Here is a 19,096-nt window from a genome sequence, read left to right as displayed (position 1 = left end):
AGGACGTTTTTTTATTTGGGCTGCTACCAGAGGGTGCCGCCCACAATCAGGGTGGGGCTTCCCACAACAGTCAAGGTAATCAGGGCACTTCGTTGAGTGATTCTCCTTTGTGACAAACTAACACTAAAACCTAGGCATCTCTTGTTTTGTCGGAACCAGCCGAGGAGAGCTTCTTTTGGCCAAAGGCTACTCTTGAACTAAAGAGAACATCTTGTCCTACAGCCCAAAGACCTGCCTAAAATTAAAAGGTACAAAAGAAAATAGATTTGTTCAACTTAAAATGAAACCGAAACATCTTACAGAAAGGGGTTCCCATAAACCTGTGGGGAGCCAGAATAATGATGGTCAGCTCTTTCTTTGTTGTCAAGGTTAAGGGTGGAGTCAGGCAGAGGGCTGTGAAGGCCCAAGAAGGACCAGCAGGGGGCTACAGCTGGCTGTGTTTCTGTTGATTGGAAGACAGTGTGGGGGGGCACTAGGCTTCAAGAGATCTTAAGAGGGCTGGTGGCTCTCTTTGCACCATCCCCTTTCACATTTTGGGTATATTTTAGAGGCTGGAGAAGGTTTGCAGACTGAGATTTATGACCATGACCACGGATATATGTCTCCTGCTCCAATGGATAGTTCCATACTTATTCATGTGGATATTATCCTAAAAAGGACACAGAGTTGGGAGGGGCAAGGGGCAAGTTGGGGCAGAGATGCTTGGGGAGTGTTTGAGGAGAGGGGATGGGGGATGAATGTGATCATTCTTCACTGTATACACAAATGAAATCTTAAGAATAAAGAAAAATTCGCAAAAGAACACATAATACGCAACTTATATGACTGTTTTAAAATCTAATTTCTATCTATTTTTATGTAAATTTACACAGAAGTTATAACGAAAACCTCTCAACCCCACTTAAAGATTTGTCAAAGTCCTTCTACAGTCCAAGTATGGATGTCTAAGTGATAGGGACAAAAAAAAAAAAAAAGAATGCCAACACTTGGAGCTTAGCTTTGGAAGGTCAGTGAGAACCCAGGGGTGGGCAGGTGCCTCTAAAAACTCCAGTGTGAACAGATACCGTGGAGGCACTAATGGGTGAACACTAACCAGAATTTCCTGGGAAGAGGGGAATCATCGAAGAAAAGGTCTCTCTTGCCTGAATGGTCAATAAGACTTTGACCCATCCCTGAAGATGGTGACGATAGGTTACCCCCATCCCCCAGCTATGGTTAAATTAGCAATTCAAGGTTAATGATTGGCCACCAACTTGGTCTTGAACACCAATAGGAAAGAATAATAGCAATAGCAAACAGTTATGATACTTTGAAACAAATAATACCAGGCCCTTACTAAGGCTCCCAGACTGAAATCATTCAGTTAGGGGCCCTATGTACCCTACAGGAGAGTCAGTAAGTGATTGGTCTCAGTCATTCTCAAAGGGACTTTACTAGGTGTTACTAACTAATCCAGTGGCTGTCAAACTCCATGGGGTTACTAATGAGTTTCACCTGGGAAGGGTCAGCATTCCTTTCCAGAAAACGGCTGAAATCAGCAGAAAGAGAGCCCTTACCAGAGCACTAAACCAGTCAAGGAAGTACTGATACTTTCCCTTTAAAGGGCACCCTAGAGGTCGGTTGTAATAACTAAGTATAAAGGTCCATGACACAGAACCTCCACTTTTAAAACTGTCCTGGTGGAATGTTGTAGCACGACTAATAAAAACCCAGAGACAAAAGTTGGAGTTCAAACCGAAGGCCAGAAAAACAAAACAGCCAGCCACTGGCTCTTTCCTCAGTCCGAAATAGCTATCCTGCATCTCAGAATGAGACTGTGACTAAGAACTGTCTCCTCCCATCTTCTATTCCTCTCTAGTGCTGGGATTAAAGGCGTGCACCATTACCTCTTGGTTTCCATGGCAAGCTAGTGTGGCTACTGGGATTAAAGGTGTGTGTCAGTACTGCCTGGTCTGTAAGGCTGATCAGTGCGACTGTTTTACTCTCTGAACTTCAGGCAAGCTTCATTTATTAAAATACAACGGAATTATCACTACATTTCCACTTTTTGTCTAATGTTAAAAAGGGAAATGTATAACTAATGTAAGAAAAACTATATACAATAAGTACAATGACTAGAAACAATATATACAGGCAATAAGTACATCAACAATTCTAGTCCATTTGCATTTGACAAATTCAGAGAAAATACTCCACCTATCTTGGTGAAGTCCAAAGTCTTTCTATCATAACTTGCTTTCTGAGTCTGGTAAACTACAACTCTAACTATCTAATCTTTAGCTTTCTCAGAGACCTAAGAAGGAAATAGTATTAACTGAGTAAGCAGAAAGCTTGAGCTGGCAAAACACAAATGAAATATTACTACAGAACGTGTCTCGGTGACACGCATGCTCCCCGTCACTCCAGGCAAATTCTTTCTTGACCGCCATAAAATTCTTCCCGGGATGTTCTGACAAAACTAATATTTTCTGGCTCTGACTAAATAAGAATCTAACTCTCTGTCAGAGATCCGCCAAATCCTCCATCACAGTTCTGTCATCCATTCACAGGCTCAGCGTACTTTACCTGCCCTTTAGACAGACTTCAAAAATGCTCCCCTTGACTCCTGCCTGGCTCAGACCCCAGACAATGCACAGGGAACCAGTGGGCTCCTGGGACACACTAATTGATCACCTCTGGGTCTGTCCCATTTGCTGTCTGTTACCTCAGAGAACCTTATGGCAAGCAAGTCAGCGAATTCTTGTTGTAATACAGCAGGCTCTTGTTAACTTCCTCTCTTCTGAAGGGGCAGAATTTGTTTGTTTCTTTTTAATGCCAGGCATACTGCTGTGGCTCTTCTCATGCCCAGTTTTCACAGGTCCTTCTTAGGCTGCATGGCCACAGATGTAGCATTTCTTACTGTTCTTATTCAACTGGACATTTTTCTTCCCTGACACCTACAGTGGCTGAGTTCCTTTAAGAACTCTCAAGGCCTTTTGGCTAGAACAATTCTGAGGTAACTTGTTCAGATGAATTGGGGCGCTCTTGGGGTCTTAGGGTTTCTATTGATGTGATAAAAACACCTTGACTAAAAACGAGACGGTGAGGAAAGCATTTATTTCAGTTTACAGCTCCACATCATAGTTCATCACTGAGGGAAGTCAGGACAAGAACTCAAACAGAGGAACCTGGAGGCAGAAGTTGGTGCAGAGGTCATGGAAGAGAGAGTTGCGTATTGGCTTACTCTTCACGGCTTGCTCAATCTGCTTTCTTACATCATCCAGGCTACCTGCCTAAGAGTTGCACTGCCCACAGTGAGCTGAGCCCTCTTGCATCAATTCTCAATTGATGAAATGCTCTCCAGGCATGACTACAGACCAATTGCTATCGAGGCATTTTCTTAATTTAGATTCCCTTTCCCTACATGGTCCTAGCCTTGTGTCAAATTGACATAAAAACTACCCAGCACACTTGGCTTTGTGTTTTTATGTCTTGACCTCTTGTTTGCTTAATCTTCTGATATAATTGGAACATTCTATATAGTGAAATATTAAGCTACTATATTTGGGATATCAGTCATTACTATCAACAGTGAAGCTTGTTTCACACCGCTGAGATGGTCTTGAATTCCGAAGGTTACTACAGGCTAAGGCTTTGGGCTCTTGAGATTTTCATTCCTCTCTTCTCTAAAATAACCCCGTGCCTTCTAGGTCTGAGAGCCCTACAGCTTTCTTGTAGATCAGCAACAGCAGCTATGACCACCAAGACCCATGCTCAGCTCTGAAGCAGTTTCACAGTCAATACCTTGATGCTGGTGATCTACAGGTAGAAATGTAGAGATAAGCTCCCAAAATAAAGCAAAGTGACTACATTTTGACCATCGGCCTTACTCTTAATTAACCAACATATCTTACACAGACATCTAGAGGGAAAAATAAATGAAGTTAGGCAACAACTCCTGCAAATACATCAATTACATATTTGAAATAATAAACACCAATAATAATACTTATAGCATAAGGAGTCAAAAAGACGAAGCTACATTAGTCAATTAATTTTAGGAATTCCAGGGGAAGACGGCGTTTCAGGTCATAATATTTGTGAATGGATAAATAATTAAAGCTAGGGGAGTGTTTCTGTTCAGCCATGTGTACTACTTAATATTTCTCCTCACATGGTCAATTACGGGCCAGCAATGATTTGGGAAGCCCCCAATAACAAGGATGTAGTGTGGTTTAAGGTTCAAGTAGTCAAACCTAGGGTGCATATCCCAGAAGAACTGCTGGGGTTCCTTCTAGCTTGGGAGCTTGGTACTTACTTCTGATTTGCTATGAGGCCTCTGCTCATCATGGGGGTCAAGCATGTCCAAATACCAATTAAGATGTTAGTCACCCAGAGTCACCCAGAACAGGCTATCATAAATGCTTGTCTCTTATCTTTGGATTCCATGGAACTCATGGAGATCAATATGTAATGAATTCATTGCTATAGGCATCAAGTTTTCAGCTTCCATCAGAGATGCAGACTAATAAATTAATATATAAGATAGTACATAAAAGTTACATTTATAGTACACTATAGGACTAGCCAGCACCAGTTTTCTCTAGGTGATGTGGGATTCCCCTCTGTATGCTGTGAATACCATTGGTTAATAAAGGACTGCTTTGGACCTATAGCAGGTCAGAATTTAGCTAGATGGGGAAAACTAAACTGAATGCTGGGAGAAAGGAGGCAAAGGAGAGAGAAGCCATGTAGCCCTGCTGGGGACAAATGCCAAAACTTTATTATTTCAGGGCTGAGCAGTCAGGAGACAAACAAGCAGCCTCCTTACAACATCCAGGGGCCTCAAAGACAGCATGCTTACTATTTTTCATATCTACACAGTATCATAGCCATAATTCAACAAGTTGTCTTGGTTTTTCACGTGCTTTTAAGACCTTGGGACCTGCCTATCTGGGATCAGATTGTTGATAAAATTTTTGTTGTTTTTCAATTCAGTTTCTGCTTTTAATGGAAAAGTGTTCAGAAAAAACTAGGCTGTGGTGGGCTTGAGGTGACACTTTCTTCTGTTAGTCTGTTGTTCATGGCACCAGGTTGTATCCCCAGACACCTACTGAAGTTGAGTACTGTCTGCAACTATAGTCACGGTCCAGCAATAAACACACCACAGAGTGTGAGTTGACAACACAGTCATTCTATAATATAAAATGCTATAGGAAATAGGAAATAGAAGACAGTCCCGTCGTATGGTGTATATGGATTATTGTGAGAGAAATAATCTCTCAATATTATTAGTGTTAGTGGTTGGTATTAGGCTGCTCTACTGGAGGTAAAGAAGGGGACTGTGCACAGGAAGGAATGGCAGACACAAAAGTAAAGGGAAGGGGTGAGATACAGAAGTTCTGCTTAGAAGTAGACTAAAGAGAAGGAGGTACTTATATGTACTAAAACAATGTTGAGCAAGCTTATCTCTAACTAAGGAGGTCGACACGCCAAGGTTCTACAGTGTAAAGTAGTCTGTGTTCTTTGGAAGAGAAAACTTATAGACTATAGCATGTGAACAAAAACGAAACAAACAAAACAAAGCTGTGAACCACGGGAACCTAGGTGGCCTACTACATTGACCATGTGTGTATTGCAAATAAGGAAGAACTGTGAGGGACAAGAGTTTGGGGGAGACTGACTATGGGGTTACCATCTAACTTCCTGGGCTGGCAGGGAAACTTGGGATAAGGTTCAGAGCATGAGTAAGGTTTCCAACCTCAAATGGTGAAGAAGAGCTCAGGCCAGAGCCTGGGTGGCCCTCCAACCTCAATTGGGGAACTAAGGCTGTGATGAAGCCTCAGGAGGAAGGACAACCTCAGATGGAGAGGCAGGGCCAGAGCCTGGGCAAACACACCAACCGCAAACGGTGATCCCAGTTTCTCTTTTTCTTACTTGATGGGTCCTTTCTGTCCTTTCAAAATTTAGAAGAAATCCTTAATATGTTTGTGTTCATGTGACTACACTTGTGTGTGCATGTGCTTGTGTATTGTATGTGAATGTGCTTGCATGGGTATAGGCTTATGCAGTTTAGCCTCTGGTATACCCCAAATGTTGTCCATCCTGTTTATGAAATAGGATCTCTGATTTTTCTTTAACTCTCTGACTACATCAGGCTTGTGGACCAGCAAGCCGTAGGGCTCTCCTGTAGGGCTTGGAACCTGTGACAGATGTTCATTACACACCAGGTAGAATGTTAGATTATGACTGTAATCATTCCAGTATTTGGGTTATGAGCTAAATGTTCTGATTTGACAATTTCAAATGCATAAGAAGATATATCATCTAACCCCACAGAGCCATGTGGATAGTTCACTGTTTCTAAAATCTTGAGTTTTTAATTCATTTGAAAGTTCGAGTATACTAATCTTGTAGGACAAAGAAAATGTGAGACAGAGACTATTAAAATCCTTTAAATCCTTATTCTTGTCTTCTGTGCCAATGAATATTTCAGGAATGTCTACACATTTAAGAGAATGTAATATTGCAAGTGGGGAAGAAGTCAACAGAGAGACAAATCTCTCTTGTTTTATCACCACCTTGAATATCTACTTTTTTTAAAAAAAATCAGGAGAGTTCTTTTCAGAAGGAGATTATTTAAATTTGATCTTAGAGTAATTTAATCACACAATTTGGAATAGAGATTTAGGCTTAACTCTTTTATCTGTTAATGTGAAGAAAAAAATTTGGCTATAGCTAGGTTTCTAAGCAAAATAGCCAACATAGACAGCACCGGGTTGGTTTGGATAACTCCCTTGTAAAGTCCAGCAGGTGTGCTCCTTGTGATGTGGTGGGCATCCTACCACGCCTGCAGAATGTCTGTTCCCTGTTGCAAAAAATAAAAAAAAAACTTTGCAGTCCTAACATCTGTGTTTATATAACATGTCCTTGCTATGACCAGTTGAATAGAAAGAGATATGGGGGGAGGAAAACACCAGAAAACCACCATGACCTTATGCCCTAAATATCATCTAGAATTGAGGAGGAAAACATCTTGCCCTGAATTCCATTCTGGCAGTTGAGAGAATGTGTAGCTGCCTGGCTGGGCAGCTGGGGTTAAGTGAGTGAGCAGGGGCTCCCTCCTGCCAGGAAAGCTGCATGCTTCTTTCTGGCTGCCAGTTCGGTCTTGTCACTCCTGCTTTTGGGGCTCCCAGCTTTTCCAGCTGTGCCAGATGCAGGATTCCAAGTGCTCCCAACTTTCCTTCCTAATTAAATTTCGTTTCAAATGACACTCAGGAATCTGTAGTGGAAAAACGGAACACATGTACACTGTATCCTAAATAATCAATACTGAAAAATACAGGAAACTATGTCAATAGTTTTGGACTCTCTCAATCGTTCTTTGAAAAACAGACTATTTTAAATAAATCATTTGGGGACTGTATGCATGTATGCAATGTATTTTGATCATGTTCATCCCCACTCTTCTACCCAACTTCTTCAGGCTCTAACTCCCTATTCCCCACCCCTTTCCAATATCATATTCTTAGAAAAAACCCTACCCACCCAATTTGTACTGCCCATATAATTATGGGTGGTATGCCACCCACCGAAGTTCAGTCAAGCTACTGGGAGCACATCCCCAAAGAAAGCTGACTTTGTCTTTCCTAGTAGTCATCAGCTGGCAAAAGCTTCTCAGCTAGAGGTGAGGGCACTGAGCCCTTCCCCATTCCAAGATGTGATTGTTAACTGACTTAATCTCGTGTAGGTTTGTAGAAGCAAGCACAGCTGATATGACATCATAAGTACAATAGCCCTGTCACGTCCAGGAAAAAGTTTGGCTTGGTTTCTTACTGACCTTGACTCTTATATTCTTTCTGTGGCCTCTTCCCTAGTGTTCTCTGAGGTTTCGGAAGATGGCTTCTGCATCAGCTTCTGCTTCTGTGTTCCTTCCCTGTTAAGACTTTCTGTCCTGGCTTCCTTTTATGATGAGTAACGGTTTGGAAGTACAAGTCAAGTAAATCCTTTCCTCCCCACCTTGCTTTTGGTCATGGTGTTTGATCACAGCAACAGAAACTCTAAGATAGCATGTGACATAGATGTCCCACTTAGAGCTGAGTACCTGTTTTCTGTACTTTGACCAGTTGGGAATTTCTGTTTTGCTGTCCACTGCACAGCAAAACTTCTCTGATGAGGACTAAGGGCTGCACTCGTCCTTGAGTACAGAGATATGTATTTAGAGAACAGTTTAATACTATGTCTATCTAGCAAAGTAATAGTAGCAGCTTCTCCCCAATCCTATGAGCTCCAGAACCACGTGGTGCAGGAGAATTGTCTGTATTCTGTCAATCATGTTTGAAATAAATGCTGATTGGCCAGGCAGGAAGTATAGGCGAGCCAACCAGACAGGAAGTAGAGAGGCGGGGTGATGAGAACAGGAGTACTCTGGGAAGAAGGAAGCCCATTCCCCCCACTCCTGTGCAGACCACTGAAGAGGCAGGATGTAATCTGCCTGGCTGTGAAAGGTATGGAGCCATGTGGCTAACATAGACAAGAATAATGGGTTAATATAAGCTACAAGAGCAAATTAGAAGACTGAGCTAATAGGCCAATCAATTTTATAACTTATGGAGCTCTCTGTGTGATTTTCTTTGGGGCTTGCTGGCTTGTTGGGGTACCGGGCAGGACAGAAACCCCAACAAGCAGGCCCCCTCATGTTACAACCATGGATTCTTCATCAGATCTGCAGGACAAGGTATGCAGTTTTGCTTGGGTGTGGTCCTTATATCTAACAAGAATGTTGTTGGCTACTCCCATACCATTTGCACCAGCTTTGCATCAAAGGCATACATATGTTTCCAGGTTGGTTATTATTGTAGCTAACAGCATTCACAGTTGTACAGGAATGGCAATGCTTTCTTTCTCCCTGTAGACTTCATGACACCTTATGAAAGCTAGCCAGCAGGCAGGAAGCTTTCTGGATAGTGCCAGCTTAATTTTTCCGTATCCTATGACTGAAGGGTATGGTGTATACAGCAATAAGGTCTTACCATAAGTTCTGATGGGCAACCAGGAGCAATAGCATAATTTGGCAATCTGTGTTTCCTGAGAGGAACAGCATTATCCTGAGTAGAGCAACAAACTTGTATATACACAAATTAGCAGGTTTCCATATGACTTTTTCAAGTATCTTAGTATTAATTATTTCTTCCCAAGATCTTCTGTTCTACCCTCCTAATCCCCTTCTCACTTAACTCTTCCTCTTCATTATATCCTTTCCCTTTCATATTACCTGTGTTCTATGACCCATATCCTACATACTTACTCTCTTTCTTCCTCTCTTTCAGTGGCCAAAAGTGTTACTCCAAGTTAAACACACAAATCTAAAGATTTAGTTCTGAACCCTACACATGTAGCATTTGTCTTTCTGGGTATGGGTTAGCTCACTCAAAGTAATTTTTCCAGTTTTCTTGACATCATTAACTAAGCTAGTTGTAAAAGATTTACCTTGTATTAACAGATACTTAGAAATTGTTTTTGATTAAGAGTTTCTTCCCATTTGGCTCCACGAGGCAACTGGAAGCAGAATGAGAGCCAGACATTCTGTTTCAGCACGGCTTTCATCTCTTTGACTTTAGGGTTACCTAAGTTATTGTCCCAGTACATTAAAATTGCTGGAGTAATGACTCAGCAGTTAAGAGCACTTATTGCTCTGGTGTAGGACCCAGGTTAGATCCCCAGAATACACATGGCGGCTCACAACTGGGGGAGGCACGGAGGTTCTTGTGCTCACAAATGAGCACTAGGATGACTCTGAATGTCAAACACACAGGCTTGCCTCTTCAAAGGAAAAGATATATGATCTGTTTTCTACCTGAAGGTTGGGAGAGGCTGTGGTTAATAACCTGGTGACCTTTGCACTATCTGTGTGGCTGAGATCACACCAAATTCTCCCCCAGACCCTGATCAAGAGCTTCTCAATCTACAGAACCCACCTTTATGGAAGATGTCACATGTAGTCAGTCTATGGAACCCATCCTTATGGTGGATGTCATATGAACTTTTCAAGGAGTTTCGGTGCAGTTGTGTCCCAAGCTTTATTGTACACACGAGTTGAGTTATTTATTACCAGGACATTTTCCACCAAATTGTGCTGTGCTTGAATATGCCAAAGGAGATACTATAAATGATACTACAGAAGTACTGCATACAATTACAGATGACTTAGCAACAGACTGCAACACTTCAAAGAAATGAGCAAATCCATGAAGACATTTAGGTCTGCTCACTGCTTTTGCTTTATAAGTCTGTGTGCCTTGGCCTCCTGTGATTTTCAGGTTACAACTTTACCTTAATTATTACATAGTGACCCTTTTCTTTCTTCTTAGCATTTTTATATTAACATCTGTAGTTAGAGGCCACTTGTTCATTTCCTGGCCACCCAGACTCCTGAAATAATCACACAGAAACTGCATTAATTAAATCACTGCTTGGCAAATCATTATAGCATATTCCTAGCAAACTCTTACATATTAAATTAACCCATTTCCATTATTTTATATTTTACCATGAGGCTCGTGGCTTACCTGCAAGTTTCCAGTGTGTCTGTCTCTGGTTACAGCTCCAGGGCTTCTCCTGACTCTGCCTCCTTTCTCTCAGCATTCAGTTTAGTTTCCCTGCCTAGCTCTGTTCTTTTGTGTTTGAATTTACTTTTTAAGCTTTATAAGGATTTACATGGATTTAACTGATACACTTTGGAGCGCCAATTTGATCAAACATCTGTGTCCCTTATGCCATTGCAGGGTTCTCATCCAATTCTGCAGCTGAAATCTCTGCTTTGTGTAGGCTTGTTTTCTTTTATTTCTCTCTTTTTCTCTCTCTTTCTTCTTTCGTTCTTTTTGTTTGTTTTTGTTTTTGAGACAGGGCTTCTCTGTGACTTTGGAGCCTGTCCTGGAACTAGCTCTTGTAGACCAGGCTGGACTTAAACTCACAAAGATCCACCTGTCTCTGCCTCCCAAGTGCTAGGATTAAAGACTTGCACCACCACTGGCAAGATTCAGACTTGTTTTCATTGCTGCCTCAGGATCACACACTTCTCACATGGGCCTTTGTAGGCTCCAATACATCTAACTGTGTGATGGGAGGTTTCTCTCCTGCCCCAGTCCCTGAATAATCAGTCAGAGACTTACTATTATTTATAAATGCTTGACTGATGTCTCAGGCTTATTATTAGTTGGCTCTTTCATTTGAATTAATCCATTTTTTAAATCTATGCTTTGTCATCTGGTTTGTGCCTTGTTACCTCATTTTCTACCTGTCTTGCTTCCTTGGTGGATGATTGGCATCTTCCAGGCTCTGCTCTTCTTCTCTTGTATCTCTGCTTGGATTTTCCAACTGGCTCTATCCTGCCTTTCCATGGGTCAAAGCAGTTTTATTTATCAACCAATGAGAGCAACACATATTCACAGCATATAGAAAGACCATCCCACAGCATACCTGGATTATTTTTCCTTTTACAATGGTGAAATCCCACCCATTTACCATCATGCAGCCCAATGGCAAGGGCTTTTAAGTCTTTGTCCAGATATGACCTTTCTCAAGCATTATATGCCTTCCTGTCTACAGCCAAGACCAGATCTCATGTTTTGTCTCCAAACTATACCGTGAATTAGGAACAGAGATGCAACTGGAGGCCAGAGGTAAGTGATCAGCCCACAGATGGGCTTTCTTAGTTTATATACTTCACATTGCCCCCCCAATTGACTTTTTAAAAAGAATCTTCAGTCGATTGAAAACATGTAGTAGGTTAAAATGTGGTAAAATGTATTCTTGGGTCAAAGCAACATGAAAAGAACAGACACATCACCATCTTTCCGAGAAAGATGATTCCACACCACCCTCTTCCTTGAGCTTCCCAAAGCTCACACTCCAGTATTTGGAGATCAAAATCAAGCCCTTGATATTCTACCACATTCCTGGAAATGACCTCTTAAACAGATCATCCACTGGACACTCTGCTAGGTTCCCAGAAGCCACCCTTGTTTAGTGCCTGACTCTGACTGGCACCCAGGACATCCACTATCTCTCAACAAACCCTGCTTAAGTGGTGTCCAGTGTCTTCACTCATTTTGGCTCTACCCCTCCCACCCCCACATTCCTCCTCTGCACCATCTCTCAGGCTGTCCACCCTGCATGGATCCACCTGATTCATCTTTCCAAGTCCTACCTGTTTCCTGAAGCTTTCCCGGACACCTTCTGCTCAGTTCTATTCCTTCAGTCATATGTACACCACACTTAAACCAGTGGGGGAGCACTTCCCTATGCTTCTCTTATTCCATGACCACAGACGGCATAATCCAGGGGAAAAGGGAAGGGGACTCACAGGCTGGGGCAGCTTCCATTTTCCTGTGTCTTTGCTGCCCCTTCTTGTATTTTACTTGTGTTTCAAAGGCTTATGTTCAGGAGTATTTACCTCTACCTAAAGTAGCTGACAACTGTTGGTTAACCGTTAGTTAATAGTTGTGTTCATATTTAGGTTACTAGTCATTTCCCGACTGGCTTCCTCTCCTCGGAGAATATGGAAAAGGATAAGGGGAGAAATGGAAGTAAAGCCAAAGGCACAATGTCAGAGGAGTCCCTGCGGAAGGGTGATGGAGACGTGCAAGATGACAGGAGTGAATCAATTCTGGAGTTGGGATAATAGCTTTCAGATTCTAGGTTGAGAAGGAGCACATGTTTGATTGAATCTGTTCTGTTCCTATTAACCTTCCAGGAACTTAGGGTTGTCCTTAGTGTGTAAGTTTGAAGGTAGAATATGGGGTAATTAATGACTAAAATAGCTGTCACAAATATATCCAGGTGTGTTCTACAAGCTTCCAGGACCTTGACATTGGAGGTGGTGGCTGAGAGGACCTCTCCCTCTCCTGCCCTTCTCTCTCCAGGGCCATTTATTAAGGAGTACACAGTTTCCAAGGTACCCTTCAAGGTTCTGGGGAGCCTTGTGTGTCAGTTTATGTAGGCAGAAAGGAAGCCAAGAGAGTTGGAGCTCTTCCAAAGAAGAGTCACCCCTCTCTTCAGGGATGCTGTCCCCATAGAAAGCAAGGATGGGCTGCAAGGTTTAGTGGGAAGATGAGACATTTCACGTCAGTCTCTCGGGTGAAGTGAACGTTCCATCATCCCATCAGGGGATGGAGAGGAAGATCCCTCATATATGACGTGGGAATGGGAATACCTGCTTCCCGTCTGGGAAGTGTGAATTGAGGTAATGTCATGTAGTCAGTGCCCACATGAGTCAACGCCAGGTCTAGGTTCCATTTGTGATCTGGATGGGCCAAGCCTGGCTATGGAAGGGAAATCATAACAACGCCCAATTAATAGAAAGACGCTGTCTTCACACGAGGCATTGCAATATTTATTGCTGTTTCAGTTGAGTTTCATGGGGTTTTCTCAAAGGCAGGATGTGACACAGGACTTGAGAGTGGAAAGAAACCAATACTGAGCTCTAGGTGACAGGAAATTGCAAGCGTCAAAGCCTTTAGTCACAACAGCTAAGGCACAGCAGCTCCCATGCCACAGGGCAGGTGCCAAAGGGAGAAAGTCTGGGGCTAGGGCAGTGACTGGCAAAGCTTCTGGAGACTTGAAAAAGGCACTAGGTTGATCTCTATATCAAAGAAGGCAACAAGACCTGGGTTGTGCCTTTGTCCCTTCTGGAGGGCCTGACACATATTTCCTGATGGCTCCCAGGGCCATGTCCCTGCCATTGTCACATCACTGAATCTTTGTGTTCAGTGTCCCCTTCTGCTGCTCCACTAGGGACCCGATCCACTCTGAAGTTTTCTCCCTGGCTTCCTCCCAGCTGACAGGCGGCTCATAGCCCAGATCTCGCTGAGCTTTCTTGTAGGAGAAGGTGAACACACTATTTGACAGTGCGATCATGTGACGATTTAAGGGAGGCCGGTAGTTGTAGATTGGACGCAGCAGAAAGCTCACAACTTCCAGCAGGAAGCCAAACCAGTACAGCAGGGGCAGAGGAGGGATCCAGCTGGAATCAAGGTGGAAGCCCCATTTCTTGCTCAGATTGTAATATAAATCATCATAGCTTTGGTGAGGAGTGTCATCTGAGATGTAGTAGAACTGTCCTTGGATGTTTGGTGACTTCTTGGGGTCTTGTAGGCCCCTAGCAGCCAGAATGTGTGCCCAGGCCACATTGCCTACATATACTGGGTTGGCTATGGAGAATTTGCTCAAAATATCCAGAGTACCATTATTTTTGAGGGCCCTGATAATTGTGATAGTAATAAATGGACTTTTCTCTCCATAGATGTACATAGGCCTTAAGGAACAAGTATGGAAAGTGCCACCATCTTTTAGGATGCACCCATTGGCTGCCAGCACGGCCTTCTCAGCCATCTTCTTGCTGTATGGGTATGGATCAGACCACGTATTTTCACGTTGTTCTTCTTCATGGCCATTCACGACGATCTCCTTGTAGGAGTTGGGCCCTGCAACATCAACCGAGCTGGTGTAGATGAAGGCTGGCACACTAGCCTGGACACAGGCCTCCAACAGGTTCTGGGTTCCTAAGCACAGACAACACGCTGTCAGGGTCAGGAAATCAACCATGGAGTCCACATGATTCCTGTTCCTTTCCACCCTAATCCCAGCTCCCTGCTGCGTTCTTTGCTGTTCCTGAATCAGCAGGGGCCTGGACTCACGAGCAACAAAAAAGGAAAAGGGTGACATGTGCTGCCTGCTCATCATGGTTTCTAGCCCTCCAGCCTTTACAGGGCTCTGTCTGTCTCTGCCTGCGAACTTTGATTCTGGCGAAGAAGAAAGGCTTCCTACGGTGTACTTTGGCAACATAGCTTTAAGAACGAGAATTTGCTGTTTGTTACATTTCATTATTTTCTGTCGAGCCTGCTGGGGAACTGAAAAAGAATGTGTTCCTACTGCTGGTCATTCCTGTAATGGCAGAATACTATAGACATAGTACAGACCTGCAGATCCGGGAGGAGAGGCAAGGACTTCATCCCTCGAGGAAGGAATGTCCTGGGCCAGGAGATAATATGGCTCTTACCATTCACCCATTTATTAATAAGTCCCTCTGCAACTTGATTTCCTGGAGAAATCACTTCATTATCTTAAGTTAGATATATTTCTTAATTAAATTTGGACTTAGATGATTAAATTTTGGGAGGGGGTGGGTAGCATTCATTGTGAAATATTTTCCCCATCTGTGACAATGATTTAGTAAAATAATGCCTTAATCAGTATCCCTGCTACTTCATATTCCTGCTGGGAAATGCAACAGATAATTGTTATACATGAGAGATGGTTGAGGAATACCTGAGGCTTTTGACACCTTCTTACAGGGATGTGTGTGTCATGTCAGGGACATGGAGCTGGATTCTAAACTGGAAACGATTTCTTTTAGATGTTTCTGGAAATTCTAAATCCATCATTTTCTTTTGTAAAGGAGTATTGGAGTGATTAAATGAAAAATCAGCATAAGGAACATACAGGGGGACTTCGCAGAGAGTGTGATAGTCAAAGAGAGATGGGTCCTCGGTGCTCAGAGTGAGAACAGTTCCGAGAAATCCTATGCAAACTTTCCTGGTTCACTCAAACTTAAATTTAACTTAAATGATGTAGAAAGGCCCACTGAGTACAGGAAATTACCCACGTCCTCCAGAGGAGATCCACAGTGGCCTGAGAAGCTAGTGCTAAAGACACGGAAAATAATGGCTCCTAAGTAAGCAAAGTGGCCAGGGACGTGCTGGGTCATTCTTCCTTGCCGACATCTGTGGAGAAGCTTTCCTATAGTCTGTGCAAGGGACACCTTCCTTCAGGTGGACAGGGCGGCTCTCCCAGTGCTAAAATAACGCAAGCTGAGCTATCTAACACCAGTCAGGTCTGAATCTGACCTGTAAGGGGGTCAGATGGAAAAGAAAGATTTGGAGTTGAAGTCCAGTGTGCTGGCGTGGAGGAGGAGAGCTGCTTTTCTGGCATTTGAAAGGACAGGAGTATGACTTTAAATCTTCAGTCTCTTTCTGTCTCTGGGGCCTTGACCATGTTCCTTTCCCTCTCAGCCTGTTTTCCTCACAGAAACTGTTGAGACTAAGGGTCAGCAGGATGGCAGATCACTTAAGAGCACTGACTGCTCTTTCAGGGGATCTGAGTTCAATTCCTAGTACCCACATGGCTACTCACAACCTCTGTAACTCCAATTCTAGGGGATCTGATGCTCTTTTCTTACCTCATGGGCAGCCCACCCATGCAAATGGTGCTCAGACATGCATGCAAACACAAACTAAAAATAAAATAAAAATTTAAAGAAATACCGAGACTAGCAGCTATGGGCTCTGCTCTCTGAAAAAAGTGAGCAAGGACAGCAAAGTAAGGGTCCCGCTCCCCCTCGCCCCCGCCCATGTCAAACCTATTTTTCTGTTTTCATTTTCCCGCTCACTCCTTATCTTCCTGAGGTACTGTACCTTTCAGATTGATATCCATGATGGTCTGTCTGGGAATGACACCCAAGACATCAATGATGGCCGCAGTATGGATGACAACAGAGATGCCCTGGCAGGCTCTCCGCAGGCACTGGGCATCCAGAATGTCTCCCTCCAGCACGGTCACCTTGACTTTTGTCTGCAGCTCTGAGGAGCACAAAGCAGGTCATTGGGAAACCTTTCTGCATGGGATGGAAGTTTCCTGACAGAGTAGGCCCTGGCCTTCAAGGGCAGTCAGAGCCAGGGGGTCCTGGGGAGGAGGCCTTTCTGCTGAAGGAACAATAAATGCACAGCAGTCAGAATGCAGCATTTGTAGGGAAGGAGGGAGTGTCGTTTCCACCCCCATCCTTTTGTAGAAATGAATCTGATCAGTAAGATGTCATTTGTGCTTTGCACATGAAAACAGAGTTACGGAAATTCATAAACTCATTAAAGCAACCAGAGAAGTGGTGGCAGCCAAATGTAAAAAGGGAGAAGTAGGATTTGATTGACAGAGAAGGGGAGTCACTTGTGGATTTGGGCTGAGGGAGAAGCAGAGGTAGAGTCCTGCGTGGGAAGCTGTAACAGGGCTCTCAGGTTGTGAATGTCCAGGCATGAAGACGTAAGCGTAACTGGACCAGGAACAGGTTCCTCAGACTGTGTCCTCCAGAGCTCCAGTGAGGAGGGCCCAGAAGCGGGAGGCACAAAGATGGAGAATTCAACCCTGCCCTGATAGGACTGATGCTTTCTGGGTCTGTGCTCAGTCCCAGTGGAGAGTCAGCTCAATTACGAGGGGAAGCTTGAGCGGCAAAGAGAGATCTCAGAACGGGCACCAGTGATGGGTATGACTGAACGACGGTCAGCATGTGGCAGCTGTCAGAAGTGTGCACTGCACACAAGCCACCGTCTAAGAGACTGCATTGCAGACATGAAGCCAGGGCAGTGGGTCAGGCAGTATCTGCCTGCTTCTCTAACACCCACAGGAGACACTGACCGTCATGCCATCAGCTGAATTACAAGCACCGAGCGTCATGACGTGGGCAACCTACACCCATCCCTGACGCTGTCCTCCTGGCTGAGTCTCTTTTTCTACTTCCCAGCAGGGTTATCTTGCTACACTTTCAAACCAGACCTTGGCCTTGCCCCAGGGACCGTGATAACAGCCAAGAATTACCGTGCTGCTCCTTCTGCAAAGTCTGCAGCAGGCATTTTTTTTTTTTTTTTTGTCAAGACGAAGGACAGAGAGGGGCGGTGGCGAAAGGCAGCGGAGGAATTCAGGGGAAGCACCTGTGACCTTGCTGGCCCTCCCCTGACTCTGTCCTTTATACTGCTCTGTGTGTTTTGTCTGCTGTCGTCTCTCTGCTCTCTGTCTCTCCTTCACTTGCAGATTCTACATATATATATAGTTCCAATTAAATGGGAGAAAGCTAAATGGCTTCCTCTGTAAAACAAAATGAGAAAAGGAACAACCAAGACCAGTAGGAAGGCAGCAATCTACCGATAAGGTCTTCAACCCCGTGACATTGCTTACGCTGTAGCAATGTAGGCAAATCTATGATAGTACAAATCTACAAATCTATAATGCACTTTAAAAAAGAGAGAACAGATGCGATATTTCCAAATGGGAAGAAGGCCAGAGGCCTGGAGGGTCATCAGTTGCCCCCATGACCACCTTCTGTAGATCTGGGACAAACCAGACGTTGGCCTCGTGGCAGGGTGTGTTTTATGCTCTGTCATTGTGAGTCTTCCTGATGGGTGTGAGCATGGGAGAAGCATTAGGCCCCAAGTGCTCCATATTTGCTAAACACCAAGCCCTCTCAATGCCCAGTCAGCATTCGCAGCCGTCACACAAACAGAGCCTCTGGTTTACTTACTAGCGAATTCCTCCCTGGTTTCTGGTCTGAAGACTTTGTCCAGGGCCCTGATCTCCTGCAGCTCTTCCTCCTGAGTCAACAAGTGGATGATTCTCTGGCCCAGAAACCCTCCTGCTCCTGTCACCAGGCAGCTCCACCCAGGCATGGTCACCACAGGGAGCAGACCACAGAGGGAGCAGGCACAATGTAGGAGACGCTAGAAAGAGAGGTGCGATGAAACCCGTTTTCCAGCAGTCCCTCAGATTCGCTCTATCCGATTTTTGCAGACACTCGATGTTTTTACCAGCACTGAGGGACTATGGTAAATGTGGTGCCCCAACCTTCTCAACTGCTAACAAGTGAGCGGAAGGTCAGGCTCAGCCTTCAGGACCCGCGTTTTATGCTTTGATCTCTTGATTCATCTTACCTTGACTCATGCCCACTTTGAGGTCATTATTTATCCTTCTCTGTGGTTTCCTCCTCCCCAGAGACTGATAAATGGTACACCCTTTATGCTTGACACAGGAAGAAAAGCCAGCTTCAAGGTTATATTGTGATAAAGACTTTATTTTGCTTGAATATGCGCACGTCTTACAGGAATATTGACGACATACAAAGGACCAATAGACATAAAATACTAAAGAATTTTTTTAAAAAATGAGGAGCATGGTGTTGCATGTCTTTAATTCCAGTACTTTGGAGGTAGAGCCAGGTGGATCTCTGTGAGTTCATGGCCAGGCTAATCCCCAGAAGGAGTTCCTGGATAACTCTGTCTCCAACAAAACCAAAAAGAAC

At 43.9% G+C, this 19,096-nt stretch overlaps 1 protein-coding gene and 1 long non-coding RNA gene across 3 annotated transcripts; one reads left to right on the top strand and one right to left on the bottom strand.

Moving 5' to 3' along the window:
- Nucleotides 1-8,383: 8,383 nt before the first annotated feature.
- Nucleotides 8,384-16,301, top strand: LOC146891283 (uncharacterized). The gene is made up of 3 exons (XR_015735359.1): nucleotides 8,384-8,486; nucleotides 11,587-11,660; nucleotides 14,282-16,301. It is a non-coding gene; the product is annotated as an uncharacterized LOC146891283 (long non-coding RNA).
- Nucleotides 13,351-18,729, bottom strand: LOC125405592 (3 beta-hydroxysteroid dehydrogenase/Delta 5-->4-isomerase type 1). Of its 2 annotated transcripts, none has more exons than XM_085677927.2 (3): nucleotides 18,323-18,729; nucleotides 16,452-16,616; nucleotides 13,351-14,462 (listed from the first exon to the last, which is right to left on the bottom strand). In XM_085677927.2, exons 1-3 carry the CDS (start codon nucleotides 18,465-18,467, stop codon nucleotides 13,729-13,731), a joined length of 1,044 nt encoding a protein of 347 aa, XP_085534053.2. In that variant the 5' UTR covers nucleotides 18,468-18,729; the 3' UTR covers nucleotides 13,351-13,728. The 2 variants fall into 2 exon arrangements, with proteins under 2 accessions (XP_085534053.2, XP_048298132.3); XM_048442175.3 differs by having other exon boundaries at nucleotides 13,351-14,540; nucleotides 18,323-18,727.
- Nucleotides 18,730-19,096: the final 367 nt, after the last annotated feature.

This window comes from Myodes glareolus, chromosome 17 (assembly GCF_982192425.1).
Source record: "Myodes glareolus chromosome 17, mMyoGla1.1, whole genome shotgun sequence".
In the NCBI taxonomy this organism is placed as follows: Eukaryota; Metazoa; Chordata; class Mammalia; order Rodentia; family Cricetidae; genus Myodes; species Myodes glareolus.
Note: the sequence above shows the minus strand (reverse complement) of the source record. Positions and strands in the feature narration are given on the sequence as shown.